Raw genomic sequence first — 18,107 nt, 5'->3', positions numbered from 1 at the left:
GTGTCTATCCAATACTAACGCCATAGTCATATTGTAAATTAAAAACACTCACAATAAAGTTGTTTATTTGAAATAAAAATTATCTCCCTGTTTTACAAGTTTATTTAACAATAGCAAAGTTTTACTCATCTTATGCCCGTTCCATTGAAGCCTTTGTCACCTTTAAAAGCAGAAAATAATAAACAACAAAAATACTCACTTTATGCCTAATCCACCGATGCCCATGTCCCCTGTAAAAAAAAATAAAATAAACAACCATATTCCTCACATGTCCAAAGTGAAGCTACAATAATTCACACTGTATGACGGCAATTTGGACAGCTCTCACACCAGCCAACATACATTGACAGGAGCGTAATTTCTCTTGTCAGTGTCTAGTGCTGAGCTTGTGCAGTGAGAGAGTTCATCGGAGTTGAATTCTGGTGATCTCACTTGACACCACTACATGAGAACTGTGACTGCTCTCCAAATTCAGATTTGTCGTGAAGCAGTATAGATTCACTGCACTTCATACTGGTGAGGAATCCTTGCGACTGGATGGGATTAATAAACTAGATTAATTGAAAAACTAACTCAACTAAATAAAATAAACTAAAAATATATAAACAAAAATTTAAAAAAAAATGAATAGTGGCAGACAGGATAAAAGGAAAGGCAGTGATGTCACAGTTTATTTAAGATCAAATAAATCTATTTTTACAGTAAAGTCCAAAAGAAGCAATGCAAAAGACAACTTCCAGCATAATCTGATTTTTATGTCTTAAAATTATAGGTGCAAAGTTTTTTGGTGCTTATTCCATACCAGACACATATAATCCAGATGATGACAAGATTTACTTTTTCTTTCGGGAAGCATCACCAGAAGGCAGCGCCTCTGAAAAAACAATATTCTCTAGGGTTGGAAGAGTATGTAAGGTGAGAATGATTAAATTAAGACAGCTTTATGTTATGCTATGAAACATAGAATACCTGAATGCAGGTCTTGTTTTGCAAATGTCCTCACATTTTAACATGTGAAATAATCACAGGCTGTAACAATTTTGCTAATTTATTTGTGCATCGTTAAAGATTACAGTGGAAACTTGGCCAAGTCTTGTGTGTAATAAAATAAAGTATAAATATATTTACTAAGTTGACAGAATATGGTTTAAATGCTTTCACCGCTTTCTCAAATGCATTGTTTGTATTTTAATGTCTGTAGATGGCACACTAAAGCGATACATCTCCACATTACACAAGTCCATCACTGATATTAAAATGGCAGTGCAACCATGGGACGTACAAATAAAAAAAAATGTATGACACAAGTAGGAAAATGTTGGACAACTTTTAACTCCCATTTATAGCATGCTTCCCCACCATGTTTGTTTTTATCAGACATTCTTTAAGTTAACCCAAACATTACCCCAATTATACATCTAAATAAGTTTTGGATACAATATGCGGAGGTATGAATTTGTGTAGGATATTTTTTTCTACATAAGCCCAAAATATTTGTAACAATGAAGGAGGAACCACTTAATTTAAGGGCCATTTACAGGTGATGACAGTCATCCATACAGTTGATATAAGAGTGATCGCTTTTGATTATCATCACATGCAAACACGGGCAGTGAGCAAACGATTAGTAATAATTAGCTTAATTATCATCGAACGTATCTTTTGCTCTGACCGAAAAATCATTCTTGCATGCTAGTGTTAACAGGTGATGTGTAGGGATGACAATCTGCAGCGTTCATGTGATCATTCATGCATACTACCCAACCTGATTATTGTATCATGTAAAATTAGAAAAATAAGCTCATATTGATGGTCTATATTGTTGATTGACACTTATTTATGAGCAGTTCATTAGCCTGTGTGAAGCCGTTGTTAGGGCTTGCGGAAAGCACCAAATAATTATAAAGATGGAATAAGGTGCATTGCCAGCCCAGAGTCCACCGTGCAGAGTTCATACCAGCTGCTAGATAATGGCGGACAGTAAATGGTGGTATTATTATTATTATTATTACTTATTGTTATAGCGCCATTTATTCCATGGCGCTTTACATGTAAGGAGGGGTATACATAATAAAAACAAGTACAATAATCTTAAACAATACAAGTCATAACTGGTACAGGAGGAGAGAGGACCCTGTCCGCGAAGGCTCACAATCTACAAGGGATGGGTGAGAATACAGTAGGCGAGGGTAGAGCTGGTCATGGAGCGGTTTGGTCGATTGGTGGTTACTGCAGGTTATAGGCTATAGGCTGGTATAATCAAAACACACATGGGTTAGCTACGCCCGGTATGAAGGAAGCGAACCCTGTTGTGTCACAGGGCCGCAATACCGCAGAGAAAAGGCAAGTAAAGTGTCACAGAACTCTGCCTCAAGACGCGGGGTTAGAGTCTCAAGACCAATTGCATTTGGCACCAGAACTGCGGTGCCAGGGAAAATAAATACAAAATAAATGTAGTGCATTGGGTGCGTGCAGCACCGCTCTGGCGGACACCACTAACAGTCCTAACTAGGGACAAGTAAGCACACTGGTTGTGCACGGTGCCGCACTGGCTAACGCTGCTGATAGACTCTATAGATTGTGCCTGTGTTGGATGGCACTAACTGGCGCTAGACAGCTTCAACACTCGTGAGCATTCATCAACACTAGGGATGGGTATGATTTGGAGCTTCCACCAGAACAGGCATACATTCACACACACACACAATAACAGATTTATACTAGTGCATGGCCGAAGTATTTTATAGCGGAAGTTCTCCAGGACCTTCCTAGAGGTGCAATAGGAGCTGCTACATGACCTGAGCATGTGACCCCAACCTCCAATCAGAGGTCGACCCGTGGGCATGCTCAGTAGGGGAAAAGCAGGACATAGTCCCTGGAATGTCTGCTCACCACTGATCAGGGCTGCCTACAAGGGCTGAGCCTGGAAAGGCAGCAGTAACCAAGCGCACAGTATCAGCTTGAGCCAGACGCTGGGATCGACATCTCTGCTGAGCAGGTTCCACTGCGGTTAGAGGAGAATGGGAGACAGCAGCGGACATGATTCGAGATTCCCCCTGTGCAGCAGTGGGAACTTGACACATAACACATTTAGCTTACCCTTCCTGTAATGGTTATTTCCCAAGAACAATTTTTCACAAACTCTAAAATAGATTGCTGACACCTGGGGTCCTTTCCCCTGTTCTGGGGTTACAGGACTCCAATCCCAGCAGCCTGTCCCTCAGGAATGCTGAGCTTGGGGATCTAGGCTCAGCCTCTGCTTCATTCATTGTTAATGGGACTGCCAATTTTAACGTTTGGCTATTTTCACAGATTCGCATGTAGTGGAGGCCACACATGCATACCTCTGCCACATTCAGGATGGGGCCACAGAGACCCAGTTTTGAGATCCCACATCCCCAAACTCAAGATCAGTGGGAGTCCCTGTAATCATACCCCAGTGATTAGCAAAATCCCTTGTTTATTTGGAAATATCCCGTTATGGCAAGGGTGATGTAATAAAGGTAACAGGCATTGGGCTCTCCTGCTTATGGTTGGTGGCATGAGCCAACAAGAAAGTAAGAGGGTTTCATTTTGAAGAGGATATCTGGTTTATGGAGCCATTTTCAAATATAGTGTTATAATTGTAAGTTGAGTCTGTGCAGCTTAGTCAGTAGTGCATATTGAACATCTGTAACCATGCCTAGCACTGACTGACAGTCAGCTCTAATGCTGAGCTATCTGTCAGTCAGTGATGGAGAAGCAGTTACAGCCGCCGCTCGCTATCCATGGAGCAGTTACTGAAGCCACACTGGCTGACCCCATATAACTGTAAGCTCGAGACTGCCAGGAGTAATAAAGTTTATTTCCTCCCAGCAGCAGTGGTGCTAGGCAGCATCAGAATGCTATTAACCTACAGACTAACCCCAGGTTAACAGAAATTTTTACATGACCGGTACCCTTAAAGGTTCATTTAGATGGGCAGATTTATTTATGTAAAGGACAGCCAATTGATTATATAAAATTTGATAGGTTCTCAAAAGGGCTTATACAAACTAAGGACAAGACAATTGTTATATGGTCATTTTGTCCCATACAGCATGTATATTTTCGGCAGCACATCACTTGCTTTTATTGATGCACTGTTGGCAACACTGATACCCATTATGTTTTGGCAAATTACAGAGTGCTTACATGTAACGTGCCTCATTCTGGAGGACTAAGCTTGTTTGTACATTGTATGGAAAGTCAAATTCTTGAGAATTATAAAATACTTCATTTGTCCTGTACTGGTGCTGAAGGCAGTTGTATATTTGCTGCTATAATGCCCTACGCAAAACAGCTAATTGCCAAAACTAAGCAATTGGACATCTCGCGATTTACCGCTTGTGAATCCATAAATGGGACAAAAATGGCACACACATCATCTGTTTTATTATATAAGTGCTTCATACTACCTGGGTTTCTTCTCAGTTTAAAAGCATAATTATATGTATAAAGATAATCTGAGAAATTATTGATTTGATTTGTTGTCTCCACAATTAAATATAATAGATCTTATGCCATACTTTCAATAGTGTTACCTTTTAACTTTATACTAAATGCCTGAATCAGGTGGCAACCTATAAGGCACACTGTGCAATAATTGGTAATTATCCATCATAAACTTTGAGCATTTAATTTATCAGAAAAAAATTTAAATAAATTGTCCAAAATGTAAGAACCTTAATCTGGACAAATATTTTACTAGGATTCACTTTGCAAATGAAACATTAAATAACGAAAAAAAAGTTTACCCATCAATAGAAATATTATTTGCCTGTCTGCTCTAATATTATGGCAGTTGTGACTTAAAGCTTTAGGCAGAAATGGCTGAAACATCTCTGGCTTTTGGAATTACCCATAATATTATAGTACAGTGACGCCTGTACCAGTAAGTACTGGCCCAATTTCAATTCTTCTGATCCTTTACCCCAAGGGGACAGCGGTTACATATAACAGTCTGCTTCCTATTTGGTTTAAGGCCTAGAAAATTATAGAAATCTTAGAATAATTTGCCTAGGGACAAACATCTGTTGCTTTACCTACTGAAACCCTGTACAGTAGATTGCAGGAAATCTTCATATGTCTCCAGTACAGCGTGAAAGTGTGTGCTGCTGTATATTGAAGTAACGCTTGAAAGAATTATTACAGAGTAGAAAACGATATTAATCTTGATCTAGTTAGAATCTAAGACACTTTCATACAGTGTTGTGTTTTTAGCATGTTCTGCAATGGAAGTGAATATTTTAAGTTAATGGCTACGTGAGGAACTTAAACATATTGAAGTAATAAACACAGTAAGCAAAGCATGAAAAAATGAGGCAATGTAACTGCATTGTCATAAAAATTCCATCCATCTGTGATTCCCGCAAAGAAAGCCTAGAGAAAACATTCTGACAACTTTAGTTTGGAGGCATTTTATAGAAAATAAACAGAAATTTCCTAATGTCAAGATACTAATGGCATTAACCCTATCAGTGCCAGTGGCAATCCCAAACAGTACTGTACATCTGCAGATTACAGACTGCCCTAAAGTGTAGTCTGTACCTTCTGGGTGACAGTCACGGTAACAATGGGCTCTTAACAAACACAGCTAACAAGACTTATTCTCATAGATGCAATATTTGGAGAAAATGCTAAATTAACATGAGATACAGAAGTATTAGACTCTGGACACTGGACCTTTTGTCAATTGGGCAAAAATAGGCTTAGTACGCATTTTTCTGCACTTTATGAATGATGTGTTGGTTGTTGCTTATGACCTTAGCCCCTTAGAGACAATTTTAACCTAAATGACCAGGACAAATTTTGCAATTCTGACCAGTGTCACTTTATATGATAATAACTCTGGAGTGCTTCAACGTATCACCGTGATTCTAAGATTTTGATTTTTCATGACACATTGTACTTTATGGTACTGGTAAATTTAGGTTGATATGTTTTGCATTTATTTGTAAAAATACAAGAAAAATGGCAAAAGATGTTGGAGAATTTGCAATTTTAAAAATGTCTTTCTTTATATCCTTAACCCCTTAACAATTGCCGTTACTCATAAGGGTACTTATACCTCAGTGCCGCTTTTTAACGGAGCTGAGAAATAAGTGTATAGGGCCCTCCGGCGTCGGAAATTCTTCAGGGTCTCGGCTACCGGGAGTAGCTGAGGCCCCAAAGAACATGTTTCGGGTTGGTTTTTACCAACCCCAGTATTCACCGAATAACGGCGACCATAAAAAAAGTCTGATTTGCCATTTAATTTCTCTCTCCTTTGATGTGATCACATCCTGTTCCTTGAATGTTGGTCCCATCCTTTTTCTTTTATAATTGGCCCCATCCTGTCCCTGGTATCCATGGCCCCATCAGGGAAGATTTTAAAAAAAACATTACCCTCACCTACATGGCGCTCCCTCGCAGCATCCTGCTTCAGTGCCAGCAGCTTCTTAATGCTTGTAAGCAGAGCATGGCAAGGACATCATGCGCTGCTCACATGCTGAGCACAGCTGCCACAATACACACTGGGACCGTTCATCGCAGAGAGTGGTGAGTATCCATTCCTCTTCAGTAGCTCCCACTGTCAGCTGCCTGCTTTCTGCTGCAGCCGGCGGTCACGTGTGCCGATACTTAAGAGAAATGAATATTCTAAATATTCAGAATATTCATTTCTCTTAAGTATCGGCACACGTGATCACCGGCCGCAGCAGGAAGCAGGTGGCTGAAAGTGCACGCTACTGAAGAGGAATGGATACTCACTGCTCTCTGTGCTCTGTGATGAACGGTCCTGGTGAGTATTCCGGCAACTGTGCTCTGCTTCTGAGCAGCACATAACATCCCTACCATGCGCTGCTTACAAGCATTAAACCGCTGCTGGCACCGGAACAGGATGCTGCGAGGGAGCGCCGTGTAGGTGAGTGTAATGTTTTTTTTTTAAATGTTTCCTGATGGGGCCATGCATACCAGGAATGGGAAGGGGCCAATTATAAAAGAAAAAGGATGGGACCAATTATACCAGGAACAGGATGGGGCCAATCATACCAGGAACAGGGTGGGGCCAATCATACCAGGAACAGGATGGGGCCAATCATATCAGGAACAGGATTGGACCAATCATACCAGGAACAGGATGGGGCCAGTCATACCAGGAACAGGATGGGGCCAGTCATACCAGGAACAGGATGGGGCCAATCATACCAGGAACAGGATGGGGACAATCATACCAGGAAAAGGATGAGGCCATCCATACCAGGAACAGGATGGGGCCAATTATAAAAGAAAAAGGATGGGACCAATCATACCAGGAACAGAATGTGGCCAATTATAGAAGAAAAAGGATGGGACCAATCAGGTAATAGGACTGTGATAGGGCCAATCATACCAGGACTGGGGTGGGCTCGTGCATACCTGGTCAGGGATGGTGCTAATCATACTAGGATAAGGCTGAGGGGGCCATGCACATCAGGATAGGGATGAGGGGGCCATGCACACCAGGATAAGGATGAGGGGGCCATGCATACCAGGATAGGGATGAGGGGGCCATGCATACCAGGTTAGGGATGAGGGGCCATGTGTATCAGAATGGGGATGAGGGGACGATATATATCAGGTTGGTTTTGTAAATTTTGTTGGAAAAATGAGAAATCGCTTGTCAACTTTTAACCCTTATAATGTCCTAACAAAAACTATTTTGTGTGACACGACTCTCTGATTTAAGTGTACAAGAATTAAAAGTTTGAAAATTGACAACTTTTCAACATTTGACAAATTTCCGTTTTTTTCAGAAATAATCGCAAGTTATAGCGAAGAAATTTTACCACTAACATGAAGTACAATATGTCACAGAAAACAATCTCAGAATCAGTGGGATACGTTGAAGTGTTTCAGAGCTATAACCTCATAAAGTGACAGGAGTCAGAATTGGAAAAATTGGCTTGGTGATTAACCCTTTAACGACATGCGCCGTACTATTACTGCGCATGCCGTGTCACCCCCTTTGATGTGGGCTCCGGCGGTGAGCCCACATCAAAGTCGCAACATGTCAGCTGTTTTGTACAGCTGACATGTGTGCGCAATAGGGGCGGGTGAAACCGCTATTCACCCGCCGCTATTAACCTGTTAAATGCCGCTGTCAAACCCAGACAGCGGCATTTAACCGGCGCTTCCGGCCGGGCGGCCGGAAATGATGTCATCGCCAACCCCCGTCACATGATCAGGGGTCGGCGATGCATCAGGAAGGTAACCATAGAGGTCATTGAGACCTCTATGGTTACTGATGCCGGCCTGCTGTGAGCACCCCCCTGTGGTTGGCGCTCACAGCACACCTGCATTTCAGCTACAGAGCAGCAATCTGATGATCGCTGCTATGTAGCAGAGCCGATCAGGCTATGCCAGCTTCTAGCCTCCCATGGAGGCTATTGAAGCATGGCACAAGTAAAAAAAAAATGTTTTTAAAAATATGAAAAAAAATATAAAGAATATAAAAGTTTAAATCACCCCCCTTTCGCCCCATCTTAAATAAAACAATTAAAAAAAAAAACCTACACGTATTTGGTATCGCCGCATTCAGAATCGCCTGATATATCAATAAAAAAAAGCATTAACCTGATCGCTAAACAGCGTAGCGAGAAAAAAATCCGAAACACCAGAATTACGTTTTTTTGGTCGCCGTGACATTGCATTAAAATGCAATAACGGGTGATCAAAAGAACATATCTGCACCAAAATGGTATCATTAAAAACGGTAGCTCGGCACGCAAAAAATAACCCCAGATCACGAAAAATGGAGATGCTTCGAGTATCGGAAAATTGCACTTTGTTTTTTTTTTTTAAGCAAAGTTTTGAATTTTTTTTCACCACTTGAATAAAAAATAACTTAGACATGTTAGGTGTCTATGAACTCGTAATGACCTAGAGAATCACAATGGCAGGTTAGTTTTAGCATTTAATGAACCTAGCAAAAAAGCCAAACAAAAAATAAGTGTGGGATTGCACTTTTTTTGCAATTTCACCGCACTTGGAATTTTTTTCCCGTTTTATAGTAAAAGACATGTAAAACCAATGGTGTCGTTCAAAAGTACAACTCGTCCCGCAAAAAATAAGCCCCACATGACCATATTGACAGAAAAATAAAGAAGTTATGGCTCTGGGAAGGAGGGAAGTGAAAAATGAAAACGCAAAAACGAAAAAGGGCCGCGACTTGAAGGGGTTAAGTACCAAATTGGCTCTGTCACTAATGGGTTAAACCAGTTGCAAGAATTTTACAAAACCTGTTTACAAGACTTGTTTTGTTTATTGCTTTAGCCCCATTTTTTAACTCTTACAAGGAATAGAACAAGAAAATTGACCATAGTATTTGTTAACTAGTTTCTTCTGAGCACGCTGATATCCAACATGTAGTCAGAAACCTCTGTTTGAATGAACTTCGGGTCTCGGAAAGAAAGGAACACCATTTGAATTTTGAAGCACAAATTTGGCTGAAATAGATTGCAGACACTGTGATGCATTTGCGCGGCCCCTGAAGCACCAAGCAGCCTGGGACCTTATTTTGGACACTATACTCCCCAAGGATTTTATCCAGGGGTAGAGTGAGTATTTTGAACTCACAGATGCTACACAGAGTTTGTTAACATTAGATCGTCATATAGAAAATATTCATTTTTTTCACTAAAATGTTGCTTTAGACCCAATTTTTTTTACTTTTGCAAGAGTTAACATGAAAAAGTGGATGACTAGGTTTGTTACCCACTATATTCTGAGCATGGCAATACCCTACATGTTGTAAAAAAATTCTGTTTAGATACATGGCAGGGCTCGGAAGAGATGAAACGACATTTGAAAATTTGGCTGGAATAGATTGCGAACAATATGTCTAATTTGCAGAGCCCCTGAGGTACAAAAACAGCAGAAACCCCCGCAAGTTACTTTATTTTGGTAACTGTCAGGAAATTCATATAGGGGTGTCTTGAGCTTGTAGAACCTGTAGCTGCTGCACAGAACTTTTAAAATGTGGATGTGAAAATGAAAAAAAAAAAAATTCTGCTAAAATGTAGTTTTAGTCCCAAATTCTTAATTTTCACAATGAATAATAAAAAAAATGGAACCCATAATTTACGTAAATTTCTTTCTAATACAAAGATACCCCATAACGGTTCAAAAACTGCTGTTAGGGCACGGAAAGGAAAAAGAGCTATTTGAATTTTGGAGCGAAAATTTGTCTGGAATAGATTGTGAATGCCATTTTGTATTTGCAGAATCCCTGACATGCCAAAAGAGCAAAAACTCCCTACAAGTGACCTCATTTTGGAAACTAGACCACGCAAGCAATTCATCTAAGACTGTATTGAGTATTTTTATCCTATAGGTGATTCACAAAACTTGATTTTTTTTAGGTGTAAAAAGAAAAACATTTTTTTTTCCACTAAAATACTGTTTTAGCACCAGATTCCGTTTGTAAAGATTGTGGGCTCCATTAGCCGAACCTCTGAGGTGTCAGAATAGCAGAAATCCTCACAAAGTGACCTCATATTAGATATGCCACTACTTATGGATTTCATCTAGTGGTGTAGTGAGTATTTTGAATGCACAGGTGCCTCGCAGAATTTTATAACATTGGGATGTGGAAATATAACATTTTATCGGTGATCCAATAACTGCTACTGCGCATGCAAGAAGGCGCCACCAGTGCCTGCACAATAGCAGCTATTGGCGATTGCCAATTTTGCAATAATCTTTTCAGCTTCTATTTTTTAAAGCATTCTTACTTTGCAGCATTTTTTCCACAGCTGCCTAAAACCTTTGCACAGTACTGTATATTCTAGTGTTATTCCATAAAAATGCTGAAACCTTATTATATTATGCATGTTGACTTTTTTATGCAAGTAAATTTATGTTTGAAGCAGAGATTAATACCTTTGTGAGACAAGTATAATATAATGACTAATATGTATACACATGGGTCGTAAAAGTTGCTGTGCTGGGAAGTCTATTAAACAGGTTAATATCCAAACAAAAAATAGTCAAACCGCACCACACAATGTTTCTATGTCCACATCGTCAAAAAGGCGCACGTCATAACCAGGGAGTCCATCCCAGAACGTATTCCATAGAGCTTAGATCAAAAGACAGCGCCTTAGAAAGTGGTGACAAATAAATCTTACATTTTATTCTGCCTCCTGTAGCGACGTTTTGGTCAGAAGACCTTTTTCAAGCATATTAAACAGGTTGTCTCACCATTTTTGTTCAGTAGTACACTGCTCCTCTTGTCTCCTGGCTTTCTATGATGCGCCATACAATGATTGACAGTTCCGACAAGGGGCATAACTGCGGCTTTTCTTGTCCTGATGAAGAAGTCTGCACTACTTCGAAACACGTTTACTAAATAAAGAATAACCGCATGTATTTTCTGTCTGGATTTGGATTTACTCTATGCAGCAGCACAGATTATTCACAAATCCTCCTGATCTCTGAACTGAATTGTGCACTCCCTGATGCTACAAGCAAGAGCAGCTTTCCCTCTGCAGCATTTGAGGAGTGCAGTTGCACTGATGATTGCTGGATCCTCCCTGCCAGCTTTGGGTCTTTGCTTACAAGCCTTGTAGGAAAGAGTTTGTAAGCAGGGATGAGCAAACCCATTGAAGTTCAAGTTTTGGTTCTCAACCCAAACTTTACTTAAAAGTTTGGTTCGGGTACCAGAACTGTACGCAAACTTGAACCAGAACCCGAACCTAATTGAAAACAATTGGGACCCAAACTTTTAAACAGGAAAATTTTCTCTCTCTCTCTCCTACCGGACTTCCCCCGGAACTTCAAACATTGCAATGGACTACCTGGAGAAGTCCATGTTCGGCGTTTAGCACCAGACAATAACGGTCCGCTACGAACCCCAACTCGCACTCCTTGCCTAGGAGACCCGCCACTGCTGCTAAACTAGAGTTGTCAAGTAAACTAAGCAAAGAGCATTAAAATTAAAAATCACTCCAATCTAGAAATCAAAAAGGTCTTTTAACAACAAATTAATGGCAAAGCTACTTATTTTTATAACCACTTTGTAATTTTAACGATTTAAGATTATTAAAAATGTTTTAAAAAACCTTTCATTTCAAATATGAAATGTAAAGAATTATGGATTGTCATTGCTAAAATTATCAGTAATGATTCCAGAACCTATCATCTGGATTATAACCAGTGAAACTGTGAACATAAAAAAGACAAACTAAATCAGAACCGTCAACATGGTGGCAGAGACTCCATGCTCATTGCAGCGGACAAGTTTAAAGATATGAGATATGCCTCGTGACAAGTAGGCATTCGATCCCATTCATGCTGATCCTAGCTTATCAGGAAACCTTCTAAACATGGAGTGTGATGTGTTACATATGTGCTGTTTGCAATAAGGTATTGTCTGAGGTTTCCTGGGGGTCCTTGTGGTCGACTCTATGATGCATCTTGAAGCAATGCTCTTTTCACCTCCTAATCAGTAAAATCCATCTCTTCATGGGTTGGGATGTTCCAGATAAGCTCCGGGTGAGTGTCCTGTTGTGCAGAATTTCCGATGGTTAGAGGCCCTGTGTTATAACAAAGTCATCATTACAGAGAAATGACTGTGCCTTAAAGTAAACATTTTCCCATGGTTTCGGAAGATATGGATATGTTCTATAAACCACAAACATACATTTATACAGTGATTTCCCTCTTCGGCCTTATTTCCATAGTGGAGGGTTAGCTCTATTAAAATCTGACTTGTGAGCCAATGTAATTAAATAGGCATTGAAAGCCAATATTTGATTCAGTACTTAGCAAGAACAGAAACTGCATTGTTTTCCGTTGTTCCAGTTTATGTGGGGGCATAGAAATGCCCATAATTTAGTGTATACTATACCACTGATGGAAAATGCCTTGCTATATAAATTTAACTGAATTAACCTCTTTATGGCTGTTAAAAGGCATTTTTTAGGAATATATATACATATTTGTAGCAAAAAAAAACGCCATGTATTTTCTATGGGACTGCCAGAATTCTGTATTTGGCTTTGTATGGAAGTCCTATAGAGATTGATTGGAGTGGAAATCAAGTTTGTACACTACTGCTACATTCTACCAGTGCACCGCTCAGATGATCAGTGGAGCCTCCACCAATCCAGGAGTTATCCCTTTTTCTTCTTCCTATTGAAGGACCTCTTTAAATCAGACCCCAGACCAAAAATTGAATTCCCAAGACAGGACATTAAAAGGGAATTTGTCAGCAAGCTTTTGCTATGTATTCCGAGAGCAGCATGATATAAGGGAGACCATGACACAAGTGATGTGTCACTTATTAGGCTGTGTGCTGTTTCAATAAAATCAATGCATTATCAGCAGGAGACTATCACTAAGGGATTAGTTGTCTCCTACCTCTTAAGCTACGTTCCCACGATAGGGAAGCAGCAGCGCTTTGGACACAGTGTATTTCCACTGCGTCCAAAACGCTGCGTTCTATTGAATCTAAATCCGCATGTGTTCACTGAACATTCAGTTCATTTCTATTGATGACATTTCAGTTTCCGCGGGTGTTCCGCAGGTGTTCATAGACACACAGTGGACATGAGATTTCTAGAAAAACCAATCCACTATGCTGTAACATCTGGACGCTGCACAAGTACGCAGCGTGAGAACCGTAGCAATTCCTGATCGTAGGTACGTACCATTAGTCAACAGCATTGTAAAACCTACCACCACCACTGATTAGCAGCTTTCTGTCAATGTACAGTGAACGCAGTGGGCAGGGTCATACTGGGTTCTGCATTCAGAGCACTGCTACTTCTGCAGCAGGTAAACCTGATTTTATCACAGCTGCTGCTCCCAGAAAGCTAAGTGATACATTACTGCTGTCAGACGGGGTAGCGACAGGTTCCCTTTAGTCTTATTCCAAAAAAGACCTGTGAATAAATTCAAACTCCAGTCCCGAATATTCAGACCCAAGATCCCTAAATTTACTCAAACCCAAGACCATACCCAGATGAGACTTTAATATAATTCCAATCCCCGGGTGCAAAAGCATGCAAATTGTGCACTGGAAAGAAAGGCAGGAATGTTATTTTACCGTTTCTGCATTCCTGATCATCAGTTACATAATATAAAATGAGCGCATTATTATTGTTATTATTATTTATTGTTATAGCGCCATTTATTCCATGGCGCTTTACATGTGAGGAGGGGTATACATAATAAAACAAGTACAATAATCTTAAACAATACAAGTTACAACTGGTACAGGAGGATTGAGGACCGTGCCCACGAAGGCTCACAATCTACAAGGGATGGGTGAGGATACAGTAGGTGAGGGTAGAGCTGGTCATGCAGCGGTTTGGTCGATCGGTGGTTACTGCAGGTTGTAGGCTTGTCAGAAGATTGCATGCATTATATGAGGAAGAAGAAACAAGGCCATTGTCTTTCTTGGTGCTGGCAGCCATATAATATGAAGATGCTGGACACATGTTGTTGTGCCACTTTTGAATTTAAATGAAAACAGTGCCCATATTTCTGGAGTTACTCCGCAGTACAAGCGATAGGGGACCACATTGACCATGTAATTCCTGCAGTACAGGTTGTAACTTGGTTTCTACTTTCCGATATGATTTACACTGGTAACAGAGTGAACTTACATTTTAAGTCTTTGTGGGATGAACCACATTGTATAAATCTAGAAACCTTTGAAATGATTATAATTAAATGCTCACGCAGTTTATCTGTATGTCACCCAGGGCTTAGAGCACTAGTAATGATCTGTCTTTGTCTGGAATCAATTCTCGGGAGCATTTGACACAATGATTGCAGTTTTCTTCAGTATTTATCAGTGACATATCACAAAGTGCACTTTTCCCCCAGAGCTATCTATCTTACCCATTTATATTAGATGTGTAGCCGTGTGCTTCTCTGAGGTCCTTCCAGAATACTTTCACTTGCATCCTGGATTTTTCCAAGACACCTTGTTGTGCTCCATTTCGTTCTTACAGTTGGTGTACTTTTATTATATGTAGACATATTTTTGGCAGAAGCTTGCACATTTCAGACTGTAAACTCACTTTACAAGAAAAAAGCAATCTCCTGCTTCTAACCACATCCATTCTGTTTGCATACCGTGGGCGCAGTTACATCGAGGCGTAACAGACACCTATGTGGATTGTATCTTTAATGTGCCCTTTCCATGATTATAAAATCAGTTGGCACCGCACGGCTCTACAGTTTATTGTTGTTTTAATAAGCGCATGTGATAGCGCCACTGGCTAGGGAGTCGTAATATTAGCACTGCCAAATATGTTCATTGTTTAAAATCTAGGGTTTCCATGCTGCCAGGTACATGCCACAATCTGAGTATTCCGCCCAGGATTTAACTTTCCATATACAACATTATACAGTCGGCTTCAGCGTGTTGCTTTTAGAAATTGGTAATATTTTCTTAGTATTCAAGTTAATGAAATGCTTATTATTTCTATGGAACCTTATTCTAAAATGTCTATGGTCTACAATCCCTGCCTGGAACTGGTACCGCGTCTCATGTATACGGCTCGGCTCCCATCACCACCACCACAGTCCTGTCAGTGTTATTTAAGAAGAGTGAGTGGGATCTCGATGTGGAATAAATGTAGGTTTTTGTCTATTTATTATTCTTCAGTTCTGGAAATGATTACAATGAACACTCCGAGTCAGTGTCACGACATATAATGATAATAAATTAATTATCCAGAAATTTTGTGATGTAACATCTTCTAAACATGTCATAGTGATTAGTCCAGGGAGGGCGCAGGTCATAGTAAGTCCTATTATGTAATCTATTAAACAAACCATCATTAACAACTAGGTAACAAACAAATTGCACCGCTAATAAGATGCAATTAGTGTGAGGGCCATGTTTTCCTATGTGTATTTGAAGGGAGCACGTTAAATAACACACAGCTCTATATGTGTACGAATCGCTGAGAAGTAAGATTTTGGTGTAGAGTTTATGCAGAATATATTGTGGATTCTGAGACAAAATCCACGTGAAATCCAAACACAATCCACATCTCATGCATGTAAATGGAGAATTTTCGCAGCCTACTCACATTCAGATGAACATAGCATAGATAGCATCCTACTTACTTCTGCAGGTGGCGCCTGTAGCTAAACTTTTGTATGTGTTCATGGCAGTGCAAAATGCTAATCTGTTTTAAGAATATTCTCAGTAAAAATAGTAGCAAATTGCAGTAAAAATAGCAAAATGAGCACATATTTCTGCTGTTCATTTCTCAGACCAAAATTCTTCCCAGTGCTAAGATGATACCACCATGTGTCTATATAATACCCTAATATCACCCATGTTAGAGCTCAGTAACCCAACTGTCCTGCTTGCTCATGTTACACATGTTGCTGTGAGTCCAGCTCACAAAATTAGCAAAGGTTACTGTAACAAAATACTAGAAAAAAACAGATAAAAAAATGTAATTCGACACCCAACCTGACATCGATGGTTTGTGCAATATTAAAATGAACCTGTCAGGTCCCCCATTGCAATTAAACTCACCCCACTATGTGTATGTCATTGCTGCGTACGAAGAAGATTTGGACAGTGCAGACAATTTCAATCTGGACTGGACTTGGGGAGTTGAGGCCTCACCAGACTACCCCGGGTTCATTTGCATTTTACGTGCGTAAGCTGATTTTTCCATTTTTCAAGAGGCTGAAGGGGATGTCTGGTCAAAATGTTAATTTGACAGTTTTCTTGGTAAAGTTAAATCCACAAGCAAAGCTATACTCACCTCCTAACACTTCCCGTGATCCAGCTCAGGCTGCTCCTTGGTCTGTGTTTACACCAGAAGGAAGTTGCCGCAGTTCCGACTACAGCCAGTGATTGGTCTGATGACTTCCGCATTGCAATATCAGTGAATTAATTGATGATGCGCTGCAGAAGTCACCTAAACACATCAACAAATCACAGGTCCCAGAGGTTCTGCAGCCGCTGTGAACAGTACCTACTTCCTGTGAGTGTAAATGACCAAGGAGTGGCCAGTGTTGGATCCTGATAAGTGCCAGGATGTTTGTTGCTTTTTAAATTACCAAAAAAACTGTTAAAACTCAATTTTTGCCCAGACAACCCCTTTAATTGTGATAACCCTTTGTGACACGTTATGAAAATGGTCATGGTAACCTTTTCTACATCTGTATAACCATATTGTACAAAGACACATACTACAATCTGTGGTGACACATTTTAATTACTGCAGATGACGTTGAGGTGAATTTAATTTTTCACAGGCGATGTATATATGAACCCTATTATCTTACAAGTGCAGCACCTCCCAATACATAATCATTTACAACATGTAGTCATAATATTCCTATACTGTATGTAAATCCTATCCTTAAACCTTCTAACAGAATGAAGTGTAGCACTTTAACCTGATAAAAATCTCAAAACTCCTTTTAAGAAGAATTTATTCTGCAATCTGTTGCCTTTTCAAATATCAACTATCTAATCCAAGAATCAAAAGTTTACGTTTCCTTATTTTCTCCTCCTTTATACCTAAGATGAAGAATAACGCTTCTTGCCAAGTTTTCTTCAGTTCTGGCTATAGAAGCTTTAACATCTGTGAAAATAGAGATAATTTGTCATCAAGGTAGACATGATGTCATGGCGGAGTGACGATCTTTCTAACACTTGACAGATCATGAAGGCACCGAGCACTGTTCAAAGACCATCATGTATTCACAATGTGGTCAGTGCATAGTCACATCTGTTTGCTATAGAAATCCATTATTTCAGTTCCTACCACTATAAGAAAAAACAATGGCCTCAGTCTATGGTAGCGGAGTTTCATGATCATCTTCAGTGCTATGTTTGGATGAAAATATATTCTGTTCAACATTACCATTTACGTGTGTGCTTATCAGTTATTTAATACAATATATCTACTATATGTCTGTGTAAGGGTGACCAGAGTCTCCTAGTCCTTACTGAATACTGGCTTCTGATCATTATATTCCTTATCAGACCTCTTTTTCAACATTATCTATTCAACCACACACAAGAATTGTCTTATCTACTCTGAAATGTGCAGTTCTGTGCAACACTGTAACCATAT

The 18,107-nt window shown here is 39.8% G+C and overlaps 1 protein-coding gene across 2 annotated transcripts in view; it reads left to right on the top strand.

Moving 5' to 3' along the window:
* The window catches only part of SEMA3D (semaphorin 3D), a 327,020-nt gene that overhangs the window by 231,357 nt on the left and 77,556 nt on the right, over positions 1 to 18,107 (top strand). For both annotated transcript variants that reach the window (XM_069765163.1, XM_069765164.1), the window contains one exon: positions 773 to 915. In XM_069765163.1, coding sequence (XP_069621264.1) covers positions 773 to 915 — 143 coding nt within the window. The remainder of the gene's footprint in view (positions 1 to 772; positions 916 to 18,107) is intronic.

The sequence above is a fragment of the Ranitomeya imitator genome, chromosome 4 (assembly GCF_032444005.1).
Source record: "Ranitomeya imitator isolate aRanImi1 chromosome 4, aRanImi1.pri, whole genome shotgun sequence".
NCBI lineage: Eukaryota > Metazoa > Chordata > Amphibia > Anura > Dendrobatidae > Ranitomeya > Ranitomeya imitator.
This window is presented reverse-complemented; position numbering and strand designations above follow the sequence as displayed.